The sequence below is a fragment of the Acanthopagrus latus genome, chromosome 18 (genome assembly GCF_904848185.1).
Source record: "Acanthopagrus latus isolate v.2019 chromosome 18, fAcaLat1.1, whole genome shotgun sequence".
In the NCBI taxonomy this organism is placed as follows: Eukaryota; Metazoa; Chordata; class Actinopteri; order Spariformes; family Sparidae; genus Acanthopagrus; species Acanthopagrus latus.
Window position 1 is genome coordinate 8,612,749 of NC_051056.1, and position 14,247 is coordinate 8,626,995.

The 14,247-nt window shown below is 44.7% G+C and overlaps 1 protein-coding gene across 2 annotated transcripts in view; it reads left to right on the forward strand.

The window, feature by feature from the left end:
• The first annotated feature begins 7,241 nt into the window (after positions 1-7,241).
• Positions 7,242-14,247, forward strand: part of LOC119007823 (GDNF family receptor alpha-4-like) — a 50,128-nt gene continuing 43,122 nt past the window's right edge. Inside the window, exon 1 of one of the 2 annotated variants that reach the window (XM_037077748.1) lies at positions 7,242-8,963. In XM_037077748.1, coding sequence (XP_036933643.1) covers positions 8,924-8,963 — 40 coding nt within the window. In that variant the 5' untranslated portion in view covers positions 7,242-8,923. The remainder of the gene's footprint in view (positions 8,964-14,247) is intronic. The other variant, XM_037077747.1, reaches the window with a different exon arrangement.

Here is a 14,247-nt window from a genome sequence, read left to right on the forward strand (position 1 = left end):
CTGGCTCCAGTGATGTCTCTCTTTGGCTATGTTGCATTACGGGTGATGAAATTACAAGTTTTTGAAACTGAAGAAGAATGTGTGGAATTAAAAAGGTTATGTCTTTAGTTCTGTTGTATTGGTTTTGATGAGATCTTTTTAAACTGCAGCAAATTAGTCCAACAGTGTTATACGTTTGTGAAGGACTGATAGCTAACATTATCTTAGAAATGGAGTTTCTAACGTCCAGTTTCTAACACAACATACAAGTTTGACAGAGCTCCAAAAATTTCAGGATCAATTAATTAGGATGGCAACAAACTGAATGTCTAAAGAATGTGAATAAACTGTAAGGGAGACTACATTGTTGGTAATAACGAATAATATCAACTACAACTTGAGGAAAGGTTTAGGTCAAAATACAGAGCTACAAATAATAATAAAATAAATAATAGATACAACTCTTGCTGTTTAGACGTCTGGAGTGGATCCAAGTCTTAAAAAGTCAGGACACGACACAAAAGACTGCTACTTGAATTGTCCATCCATCCATCCATTATCAACCGCTTATCCAAAATTGGGTCGCGGGGGCAGCAGCTTCAGTAGTGAGCCCCAGACTTCCCTTTCCCCGGCCACATCAGCTAACTCTGACTGGGGAATCCCAAGGCGCTCCCAGGCCAGAGAAGATATATAATCCCTCCTGGGTCTACCACTAGGTCTCCTCCCGGTTGGACATGTCAGGAACACCTCCCTAGGAAGGCGCCCTGGTGGCATCCTCATCAGATGCCCAAACCACCTCAACTGGCTCCTTTCCACACAGAGGAGCAGTGGCTTCTCACCCTATCTCTAAGGGAGACCCCAGCCACCCTGCAGAGAAAACCCATTTCGGCTGCTAGTACCCGCAATCTCATTCTTTCGATCATGACCCATCACTCATGACCATAGGTGAGGGTAGGGACGAAGATTGACCGGTAGATTGAGAGCTTTGCCTTCTGGCTCAGCTCCCTTTTCGTCAACACCGTGTGGTGAAAAGCATGCAACATCACACCTGCTGCTCCGACTCTCCGGTCAATCTCACACCCAATCATCCCCTCACTCGTGAACAAAACCCTGAGGTAATTGAACTCCTTCATTTGGGGCAAGGACCCATTCCCCACCGGGAGTAGGCAATCCACCGGTTTCCTACTGAGAACCATGGCCTCATATTTAGAGGTGCTGATCCTCATCCCTGCTGCTTCACACTCAGCTGTGAACTGATCCAGTGAGCATTGTAGATCTACAGCTGATGATGCCATCAAGACCACATCATCTGCAAAAAGCAGAGATGCAATCTTCCCCCCCTCCACACCACGACTTGAAATCCTGTCCATGTATATCACAAACAGGATTGGGGACAAGGCACAGCTCTGGCAGAGGCCAACACTCACTTGGAACAAGTCAGACTTACTTCCGAGTATGCGCACGCAGCTCTTGCTTTGAGAATGGAGGGATTGGATGGCCCTGGGAAGGGACCCCCTCACCCCATACTCCAGCAGCACCTCCCACAGAACATCCCAGGGGACCCAGTCTAACGCCTTGTCCAGATCCACAAAACGCATGTTGATTGGGAGATTATACTAGGACCCCTCCAAGACCCCTGCCAGAGTAAAAAGCTGGTCCATTGTCCACAACCCGGGCAGACTCTGCATTGTTCCTCTTCAATCTGAGGTTCGACAATCGGCCAGACCCTCCTTTCCAGCACCTTGTAGTAGACTTTCGCAGGCAGGCTGAGTAGTGTGATACCTCTATAACTGGCACACACCCTCTGGTCCCCCTTCTGAAAAAGAGGGACCACCACACCTGTTTGCCACTCCTTGGGCCCGACCCCCACACAGTGCTGAAGAGGCATGTCAACCAAGACAGCCCCTCAACACGCAAAGCCTTCAGCATTTCTGGTGGTGTCTCATTGATCCCTGGGGCTGTGCCACTGTGGAGCTGTTTGACTACCACAGTGACTGCTCCCAGGGAAATCGGCGATGATACCCCATCATCCTCCAGCTCTGTCTCCATTACAGAGGGTGGCTGAGTGGGATTCAGACGGTTACCAAAGTATTCCTTCCACCACCCCATGACCTCCTCAGTTGAAGTCAACAAGGTCCCATCCTTGCTGTAAACAGCTTGGATGGTTCCCCGTTTCCCCCTCCTGAGGTGGCGGACGGTTTTCCAAAAGCGCTTTGGTGCTGCCTGAAAGTCCTTCTCCATGGCCTCGCTGAACTCCTCCCACACCCGCTGCTTTGCCTCTGCCACAGCTGCGGCTGCTGCCCTTGGGACCCGTCGGTACCCCAAAGTTGCCTCAGGAGTCCCCCGGGACAAAATGTCCCTAAAGGACTCCTTCTTCAGTTGGACGGCTTCCCTGACCACTGGTGTTCACCACAGTAACTGAGAGTTGCCGCCCCTTGAGGCACCTGAGACCCTATGGCCACAGGACACAGCTGCAGCTTCAACAACGGAAGCTTTGAACATTGTCCATTCAGGTTCGATACACCCAGCCTCCACAGGGATGCTAGAGAAGCTCCTTCGAAGGTGGGAGTTGAAGGCCTCTTGGACAGGGACCTCCACCAGACGTTCCCAGCTTACCCGCACTACTCCTTTGGGCTTACCAGGTCTGTCCAGGGATTTCCCCTGCCACCGAACCCAACTCATCACCAGGTGGTGATCAGTTGACAGCTCTGCCCCTCTCTTCACCCAAGTGTCCAAAACACATGACTGAAGATCAGGCAATACGATCATTGACCTTCGACCTAGGGTGCTCTGGTGCCACGTACACATGTGAGCATCCTTGTGTTCAAACATGGTGTTCATTGTAAACAGACCGTGACAAGCACAGAAGTCTAATAATAGAACACCACTCGGGTTCAGATCGGGGAGGCCGTTCTTCCCAATCAAGCCCCTCCAGTTATCTCCGTCATTGCCGACGTTCGCTTTGAAATATCCTAGTAAGACCAGGGAGTCCCCCACTGGAGCCCCTTGCAGGGCCCCAGCCAGGACCTCCAAGAAGGCCGCATACTCTGAACTGCTGTTCGGTGCATATGCACAGACAACAGATAATGTTTTCCCCCCAGCCCTTAGGCGTAGGGAGGCGACCCTCTTATCCACCAGGGTAAACTCCAACACAGCGGCGCTCAGCCAGGGACTTGTGAGAGACCTGGGACCACATGGCTCCTGACAACCTAGCTCCCAGGTTCACTGGGACACGCAAACCTCTACACCGCGATAAGGTGATGGTTCCCGGAAAGGTACTTGAATTGTACTACTACTTTTTTTGTGTGAACAAAAAAAAAAGGACTTGAACTGTACTACTACTTTTTACAATGATTAATATTGAAACATTATCAAAGGCAAATGGAATGACAGTATTATGGAAGAGTAATAGTTGGGCCAAGATAGTGTAACTGAGAAAATCTGCACTCATCCCTCACATTCTAACCATTTCGTTCAAAGTAAACAGTGAAATTCTTGTTTTCATCATTAATTGATGGTAAGTGCACATTTGGACTGTATGCTTGACTGTATGCACTGTTGCCACTCAACTTAAAACCCACCTCATCTCCACAGACATGTTTGAACCTTTTCAATCCAGCTCTCATTTCTTAACATAGCACAGAAACAGCCCTCCTTATAGTCACTACCGACCTCCTCTTCTCTGCAGTCTCAGGCTAACTCAGCATCCTCATCCTCCTAGGACTGATCCATCCTAGGAGGATGAGGATGCAGGGTGCTTTTGACACTGTCAGCCATCTTCTCTCCACCCCCTTTAATCCACCCTCAACATCATCAGCACTGCCCACCTGGTTAAAATCATATCTCACAAACAGACATCAGTTCTTCCATATCAACAACTGCACCTCCTCCACCACTCATCTGTCACAAGACGTCCCCTAGGGTTCGGCGCTTGTCCTGCTCCTCTTCATTCTCTACATGCTTCCCCTTGGCAACATCATATGCATTCATTGTCTCTGCTTCCACTGTTATGCCGATGACTTCATACTCTACATCTTCACCAAATCCATCACCATTTCCACTCAATGCACTCTCAACAACTGCATCGCTGAAATAATCCTGGATGCAATCTAACTTTCTCCAATTGAACTGTGACAAAGTGGACATGGTTATCATCAGCCCCAAATCCCTCATCAAACCCACTCACAACTTCTGCCTTGCCATTGACAAGTCCATCCCTCCCAACACAGCTGCAACCTTGGACTTTCCTTTGACAACAGCCTCTCCTTTCAACAACAGAACTGCCTAAAAAACATAGCCGGTCTCCGCCCATCACTCTCAGCTGCAGAAACCCTGATCCCCGCCTTCATCACGTCCAGAATTGACCACTGCAACAGCATCCAACTCTTCAATAAACTCCAATACATTCAGAACTCTGCTGCTCGACTGCTCACCCGCTCCTGTGACCACATAACCCCCGTCCTCCAGAAACTCCACTGGCTCCCTGTCCCAAAACGGATCCAATTCAAAATCCTACTCCTCCCTCATGAGAGTAAACTGCAGTATGAAAGACAGAAAAAGAATAATTATTTCTAACCTTGCCAGAGTATATTATTTGTGTATTTGTCATGAGGCTGACTTCAAAGCCAATGTTACTCTGCTGCCTGTTGAATTAATGTTTCTTTTGCTTTGAATGTTTGTTGTTTGATTGATTGATTTTTGATTGTCACCTATTCAAGTGGCCTATGCCATAGTGAGCATTCATACATGTGTGCTAGCCTGCGCTTGCCTCCAGTCTACTCATTGAGAGACATCCAGCCTGTCCTCTCTCACTTGCCCAGATACTCTCCAGCAGTAAAGAGAAGATCCAGAGGAGGAGTATAATCCAGGAAGAGCAGCAGCCAGCCTGTCAGGAGAGACTGCAACAACCAGTGTGTCTAGTGTGTTTACTGGGGACACTATACGTCACAATCTCTGTTTTTAGCACCTGTGCAAAAGAACTGGAGGAGGAGCTGACAGGTTTTCGTGGCCCTGGTGGTCTGTCGGGCCAACAAGAGGGAAAAAGACTGATAATAGCTGCTCCCATGGCTGAGTGCCTGTTATCAGATCAACTGCGGGGAGGGAAGGAGGTCCTTGGGCCGGATGAATTTACAGTTTACCCAGTTTTAACTGTATGTCCAGTGGCTCTATGGTCTTAATGGGTTGTACGTGTGTTTTCTTCACAGTTGGCTTATCACACAAACAGCCAGCAGCACACCCTGTGGACACCCAGCCTGTCCACCCTAACTCAGAGACACTCTGGCAGTGAAGAGCAGCTCCGGAGGATGAGTTACCACAAGAGGAACAGCAGATAACAGAGAAACGGGCCGAAGAGGTCATTGGGTTTAACCGGAGAAACTACTCTCTGTCTGTATGAAAGTTGTGGAGGGTTAGGGTGGAGGAGTCGAGGAATGGAGGGACAGTTTTGTTTAACCTCTGATCCTCCAGTGGAGGTAGTAAGAGAGCAGCAGCAGACGAGAGACGACCTCAGGAGAGTGTAAGCCAGTAGTGCTGGACAGGGGTGTGTTGGTCCGATGGCATTCAGTCTGAAAACAGATCGTTCACTTGTCAGATAAAAGACAAATTATGGAACTCTCTAACCGCTTCAAAATATGCTTATATAGAGGAAACCACACTGATGAGCTCTGGTAATAATCAACTTACTTCTGATTTGACTCATGTTATCATTTATTATTTAAGATATGCTTTGTTGTCATATAATCCTAAAATACAGATATTGAAATGTGTGTTATGTTACTTGTTACTCTGTGATTTGATCAGTTCATCTTACAAGCTCTTGGTACTTCTATTGGTTCTTATATGTTGCATATATTGACCAAAGGAATGAGTCCAATTTGCCAGTGCGTATAATTTAAATTTTAAGCAGTCAAATCAATTCAATTACTTCCTTTTAAGTAGAGGCCAGTTCTCTTCCCAAACAAAGTAATTAATTAGTAATCAGTAAAAGAGCACCAAGGATGCTCTTTGTTCCAAAACATGCACTCAGACTACAAAACTTTTTTCAGCATGTTCTGCCCTCTCTCTCTCTCCTTTGGGCTGTTTTGTTCAGACTCTTGACATATCACCCTTTTTGGTCTCTCCATGTTGAAGGCCCCCCCCGTTGACCATGTGACCAACAGGCATCAATGGGTGCTGTCTTAGGTTTATCAGTTTTTACTGAGAGCTGAAGAAAGCTCCAGAAGTCTGAAGTGAGAAGAAAAACTGCAAAGATTCCAAAAAGCTACAAGCAAAAGCCCATAAAAGCCCATGTAAGCAACTATTCATTTTGCATTTTTCCTCCATTTTCTTGTAGTTAGTTTTATGACTTTTGAAGACTTTTTGGCTTCATGTATCTCAACTTTGCAACGTGTAATTGAACACAACAAGAGTGGAGAACTCATGGTGTGTCTCCTCTGTGGCCTGGGATAGGCCTTGTCTGAGCCTGGACTGGGTGAGACCAGCTGCTTCACTGAACTGTTTTTAAGCTGTTATTACTGCTGTGGCTGCTCAGTTTGGAGAGTATCATGAGATGACTTTTGCGAATTGGCACTATACAAATAAAACGGATTGATTGATTGATTGATTGATTGAACCTCCTGCACCGCAGTCATCATCTGTCCGTGTCCTGGCGACCAAGGATCACAGAGTCTGCTTGCCATGCTTGCCCTTTTCCGGGGGAATCTGCCTCATCATCAGCATTCATCACCACAAAAAAGTGTCAAATAATCTTCTTGCGTTCTGTCGGAGAGTTGATTTTTTGATAACATCCATTCATTGATCCATTTGCTCTGTCTGCAATATTTCAATAACTACATTTATAACTCATTATGCCTACATATTGTATGTACATGTATGTTTAGTGGTCCTCATTCATCGCCCATGTCCCCCAGTAGTTCAATAAATATCTTGAATTAAGTTGTTGTGTTTTCCTCTATGACAGACATCAATGTAATAAGAATTTACAACTTTCTTCCTAATTGATAATCAATTGATGAGGTAATGACTGGATGTGAGATAATGAGTCCTGAACAACATTTCATATATGTGGTGAGAATGTGACATGATGCATAAAGCTGCTGAATGCACACTGTGTACTTTTGCAGAATAAGTGAGCAAGTAATGTCACATCTCAATGTGCTACATTGTCCAGGATGTCTCAATGTGACATTCAAATAGTTGACATACAATGAACAACATCTCAGTGTTAGTTGGGATTTAGATATTTGATGTATTATAAATAAATACAAGATTATAGTGCAAACAAGATCTGGTTTATTAGAATACAACTTTTTTGTGCCTGTCCTCATCAGAAGAGTTAAAAATGAAACAGCATGTAACAACTCATATTTACCACCTCTAGTGGCTTTAGTGGTTATTACAGCTACAAAGGAGGAAGTGAGGAGGAGTGGAATAAAGAGTGAAAAGTCAGTGCAGGGAGGACGTTAGGGATGTACAACTGGACTTTCATTCAGGATACAGATGTTCATGTCCCATGTGAAACCACAAAACGGCACTGAGTTCTTCTAATGTGACGTCACATACATGAGGTTGGGTAAGTCATCAGGAAATGTGCTTTTTGTAGGTTTATAAGTGATTTCAAATCAAACCACACTATTTTCCCAAACCCGACCAAGCAGTTTTTTGTTGCCTAAACCTACAACTGCAACTGTGACAAAAGTCCAGTGCTTGTGTCACTGCTATGCTGCAACATTCATGTAGTTTGGGGACACACTGACAAATCGACCGATTCAGTTTAGGTATGGATGCGTGGGCTAATACCCATTTAATGAAAGGACAACACTCACTTGCTGCCAAAACAACCAGTCTCTATGCAACCACAGTTCAGTTGTGCAAAACCAACAGTTGTTCAGAAGGCTCTGTATGTAACATCGAAGTCAGATGTGAAGTGAGAGGAAGAAGTTGCCAGTGTCTTCTATGGTGTCCAAACCATTACACATGCTGTTCCAGTGGTCTGCTCAAGGCTCTCAGACCCCCCCGCAAAAAAAATCAATGTAATCTTCAGGTTAATGGTATTCAGTTAATCAACAAAGTATTTAAAAATACAAAAAAAGAGAGAAAAGTTTGGGGTTACATGTATACATTTATAAAAGTGAGAATCATGTTTGCTCTTGGTTGCACATTTCAACTGCCACGTGGAATTGAAAAAAACAAACAAACAAACGCAAAGCTGGGGTCTTCTGGGATTACAAGAATGTGAATTAATTTCAATAATACAGCTTTTCATCCCTCCTTCCCTGATGATGATGATGATGATGATGATGATGATGATCTGAGGAAGAGGGGGAGGAGGAAGGGAGAGAGGGAGAAGGGGGGGAGGGATATCACCAGTAGGCTAATAACCCCAGCCTCCTGCTGTCAGCGTCATGATCGCAGAATGTACCGGGACCCCCTCACCAGCGGAGCCGCGTCGTGATGACTGTCCGCGGGCAGAGAGCTGCAGCCCGGCGACGCTTGACATTTCCTCCATTCAGTAGTTGATTTCTCCAAGCGGCGCGGTGTGAGAGCTGGAGACGAGGCACAATTATCCAAACACACACACTCGCACTCACACATACACACAAACACACACACACACACACACACACACACACACACACACACACTGTCACACGCTCACAGGCTGCTTCTCTGGTGCGTACTTCGCTCCTGCGCGGCTTCACCTTGCTTTCCTTCCGGGGATTTGAAACTTGAGGGACTTTACCGTCGCAAAGGCAGAGGACAAAAAAAGGCGGACTTGACGGACGGTGTCGGAGCGGTGAATGTAGCGGCAGGCTGGGTGTCTGTCTGCGGGGCGCACAGCGGTGCTGCTGGACCAGCCGAGAACGCACCAAGTCCCCGTCCCACGTCCTCGTTGCTCCGCCGCCCCCCCCCTCACTCCGTCCCAGGTGTCCCGAACACGGCAACGATGATTCTCCTCGGGACCGTGCTCGCTCTTTTCCTCTCAGGTACGTGCGCTCCTCTGTTTATTCCCGGCATTCAGGAGAGAAATATGTTTGGTGAAGCTTCGGAACGAACACCGGAGGCTTTGTCTCACTGCTCCTCCACTCGCAACTTGGATGGAGAGGAGGATGGAGAGTGGAAAGTCACACTTCATTTGTAGCCTCACATTTTTTCTATCCCAAAGTAAACAGATGCTCTGCATTTTCTTCTTCTTCTTCTTCTTCTTCTTCTTCTTCTTCTTCTTCTTCTTCTTCTTCTTATCTACTCCCGGGTTCAGTTCTTTCGTTTTTTTGGCTCGTTTGCTCAATTTCACGGTGTTGCGGCCACGGGGATGTAAATAAGTGAATCTTTCTTCTCCCAACCTTTCTGCAGAGTAAAATGTTTCACATGGCTGTTACTGATGATTTAAATTCATAGACATATATTTTTTGTTGGCCCAATAGTTCAGTCTTTAGTGCGCTCAGTTCAGAATAGACAATTAATGTGTCCGCTGTGTCTTGGTCCCAGACGCCACCAGGCTACGCCCTTCAAGCTCTGAGCCCCGAACTGAAACTTTAAATGATGAGTGGACCCAGAAACATGGTGAGACTGACTGACTGACTGACTGACAGCCATCAGAACCCTCTGGTTTGGACTGTTTTGGAAAACTAGGAATGATTGATTTATTTATGGATACAGACGCTCGAGGAAGTCTCCGATTTATTATTATAAAATACTAAAATAACATTTGACATTTAACGTTTTAAATATGTTTTGAGAAAGGGAAATAAAAGGACAACATTGATAAGATATACATTTAAAAAAACAGAACAAAACTGAGAAACAGAAGCAGAATGTTCATAATTGTAAAATTAATCACAGGAACAGCAGACAGAATTATTATGTTTTCATTATTATATTCAAATGTCTCGTTCAAATGTATCGGCTGAAACAGAATGTGATCCTCTGTAGAGCACAGTGAAGCCCTCACTGATGACTGAGGTGTTGAACCAAATTATTTCCAGGTGTTTTTTCAGCAGCTTGTTCTTCGACACAGTGAGAAAAACAGATTGAGGCCTGGACTTTGATTGTATAATACACAATAAGGCATTTATTAAAGGCAAAGATTTTTAATAGATATTTGATCCTGTGTGTACTTACCATAACTGCAGCAGACATGCTTTTACTTAATTTTTTTTTGTTTGTTTGTTTGTTTTTTTTTTTGTTAATAGAGAGCTTTTGCTCAGGCTGAACACACAGTCTCACAATAACGCAATTTGTTGATGTCCACGTTATGACTGAAGAACGTGCTGTTGGTGTGAGCGAGCTATTGTCTTGTTGATGACCTTGTTACGTTTATTTCTCTTATTTCTTTGTGTGTTTTATACGTATGCAGGAGTGTGTGTGGGCACTAAAAGCTTGTAAATGAAAATAAAACGGAGAGAAAACGGGCGACTTTACAGCGCCGTAAAACATACACGTAGGGAACTTCTTCGACAGGGTTATTCGTAGCACAGTTGTGGATTGTGTTTAAGCCCGAAACAACCATCTTGTGGAGTTATACAGCGGAGTATGCGGAGACTCACGGACAGCTGAGAGGGCAGTGTTCGCCGGAGAGCGAAAGGGGAGGTTTTTTTTTTAACTAAACAATCAGCAGACCAAAAAAGAAACACAATTCAAGTCAACATCCATGGTTTTTACATGACATACTTTATTATATACCGTCTGTATGGGGGCCAGTGTACAGAGGGAAACATCCACCAAAGCTGGACATGGAACCAGAATGTGTTATCTGTCCCTGGCAGTGATCGTGACTGAGCAGAGAGGAAAATACTGCCGAGCGCTCGCTAGAGAAAATCAGAAGGGTCAATAAATGTGGAGACATACAGTGGATATGACAGGCCTGGGTCAGTGGGCCAAAAACCTCTCCTGTCACCTACAATAATGGGGTGAGGCAAATCCTTGGAGGGCCCAGAGGTTAGATAACGGCAGGAGATTTGCCAACACGCAGATCCTACACATTCTGAGCAAATACGGAAGTTCGTTCGAGACAAATGCATGGAAGTGATTTAATCTCTCAGCCTCATGTCGTTGGATGTTTTTAATAGTTTTATGGCTGGCAAACAAGACAGGAGCTGATGGAGCACACCGGACCTGATGGCCCTTAAAAGCTGCGGGGTGACCGATCACTTTTAGCTTCTGTAGGAATTTTCATGCCACATCAGCCATCGCTCTCTCTCACATGTGCTCGCTCACTTTTATTACCACTTAAATGTACTCTAATTTTGTACTAATTTACATCCATACATAATATTAAATCTATAAAGTGGATATCTGAAAATCATGTTAAGCTCTCTGTTGTTGAAAAAAAATCTCTTTTTGCAGTTACACCTGTTGGATGAAGATTATAGCAGTGGTTTACAACCTTGTCGGTCAGACAAACCCCTGCAGCCTCATCATATGGTCCCCTTCATCATCATTGTTCAACAGTATGTCATCACAGGGGTTCTGGTTGATTTCAGCTGTATGTGATGCCACACAGAGTTCCACTGGATGGAGGACGCTCCTCTGCCCAGATTAGACCTCATTCACTTTTGTTGCTGATCTGGATACATGGCAGATCCAGGATTTTTTTTTCTACTTTCTTTAACATTGTGAGACATTGACACTGATTCCTCAGAGAATAATGCATGGATCTGGATTAAAAAAAAAAATAAAATAAAGCAGGTGTGTTGAAATGGTGGGTGTCTAAGATTGAGTACAACATGCAGAGGTATACCATTGTCATTTTTTAGCAATTCTTTATGCACTCTTGTTGGCAGGTGTTACATATGGCTCAGGCTGGTGTAAGACTGAGGTGTGTCTAATGCACTCAGACAGCCGTAGTGAGTAGATTATTGTGATGGGAAATATACTATAGGTCAGCCTTGCACTGATGTGAGGGCATAATTGTCGGTTTACTTTCCTCCTAAACACACATATGTGGATCTGTTATATCAAACCATTATTTTTACCTTTTTCCATTTTCTGAATTAGCTAGGCCACTCTGCGTCCCTGCTGAGGACCCCTGATGACAGCAGTAGATACCCCTGGTTGGGAATCAGTGTGTTATATGACTGCTGTAGCAGGACTAATGAAATTCTCCCACAGTGGTTTTATGTGAGCGTGGCCCGTGCTGCTGCACAGCCCCGCTGTGTTCATTAGCCGTGTTAATGACTGTCCGGCTTGTAGTGACACTGTAATGTTGAGTGACAGGCTCATATATCTCCCTGTCTCCTGGCCTCAGGTTTACCCCTCCCCCCCAGCCCACCCTCAAGGCTTTCAGGTCGTGTCTGACTTTCTTTTTTTTTAAATCTCAATCTAAATTCCCCCTTGGATTCAGCGACGCGTCAGAATAAATTGTTCAAGTCGTTCAATGAGGAAGTGCAGTCAACCGATGCCGGTGTGCAAACACATTTGGAACGGCGGTGGTTGGCGTCTTATCGGTGTGCAGGCAGGTGTGCGTGTTGGTGTATGTTTTTAGGGGTGGGGGGGAGAGTGAAAGGACTCATTCTGCTTAGACACCACAAGTGGGTTCCTGAAGGGATACTGACACCGATACTTTGGGAGTGAAGTTGCCCACTGGGGATATTTACGTGCTCTTTTAGATCATAACCCCTTAACATGTGTCTGTTTTCCTTTCGGTTCCCTGTAAAAAGCCTTGAAAGCATGCTTGTGAGGGCTGGGCTCCTACAGAATATTACACTGTTTCCAACTCAATTTAAATTCCATCAAGCTTGGTATTTAATTTGAGAGAAAGTTGTCTGTGGTGTGAAAAAAAGAATAAAGGACCCCACTCCCAACACACTCTTTGTTCTTGCCACACAGACGTTTCGGGCAAAACTCCCTTCTTCGCCGTGTATCCTGACAAAATCGGAGGTACACAGGCGTGCTAATTACAGGTTATCCAAAACTGCACAACATACATGCTCCAATATGTGGAGCTGTACGTTTTTGAAGGACAGCAAAGGACCACGCAAGGTCTCAAACAAACAAACCAAAATCTCACAACGGAGTAGCACCTAACTGTATCAAAGACACCACATAGCACAAGTTTGCATCACAGGAAACAAGGAAATGAAATCTCCCGGTTCAGTCCCTTTGGAATCCGAGTGTTGAGGAAGTGTATCCAATGGGCTTCTCTCTCGAGGAGGATTGTGTCCCTGTTACCACCTCTCCGAAGCATTCTCACTGCCTCAGTGCCCTTGTAATGTAGTTCACTTATGGTGGTTGTGACTGTTAAAGTGCCTGGCTACTGACGATTTAACATCCAAGTTACGGATAGAGTGCTAATGGTCACAGATTCTGGTATTTAGCTCCCGTTTAGATTTGCCTACATAATGCATATTACAGGGGCATTTTGACAGGCTTCTCCCTGGTTTGTTGTGTCGTGTAGGCACCAAATAAAGTTAAGCAACATTTGAATCATTTGTGGCAAAAAAACCCCCACACAGTCCAGATCAAGCAGATTATTTTAACAGCCTCAGGTTTAATGTATTATTTCCTCAGTTCCCCTGTGTTATTGAGTTAAATGTTATTCATTTGTCTCCAGTTCACAAGTTATTTATATCATAATCACGGATCAGCAAATGTCATGATCATTTCTCATGACAATACAACTTTGTGAGATTCCTGAGAGTCCACCATTAAACTCACCCACACTGTCCTGTGAGGCGGGTTGGAGAGCTTCAAAGCAAACCCCATGAAGTTTTGTGATCCATATGAATGTTTTACCTTTAGACTTGATAATGACTACTGTAGGGATAGACACAACAAATGTATGATAACATATCATTAATTATTATGTATTACATAATAGTGCAAGCCTTGTTTCCACACGGAGTGCACAGAGTGAGACACTTGTGAGGATTAGCTGCCACAGTTAATTTATCTCGGGATAACAAGATAAATTAAGTCATTATCAGAAGAAAAATTATATCGGTAATCTCAAGATAACGGCAGCTAAAAAATAATTGCACCTAAGGTCGCTAGAGGCTTACGTAGAAAATAAAAAGTTAAGAAGTTTTAAAACTATGTTTTCTGTGGCACCGTCATCAGAGTCTCGCACTTGGCACTTTATTCACCATTGTCAACCTTTTTAATTCAATAAAAGTTATTCAGAGGGGAAAATGAAGCTTATCTGGGGGCCATCAATAATGGAACAGTGATTGGTTGGGGTCTGTCACAAGGTATCTTTCACCATCACCGATTGGTTAGTCACCACCCTATAGGGGAAATGGGATAACAATGGCAGCATCAACAACATTTAGC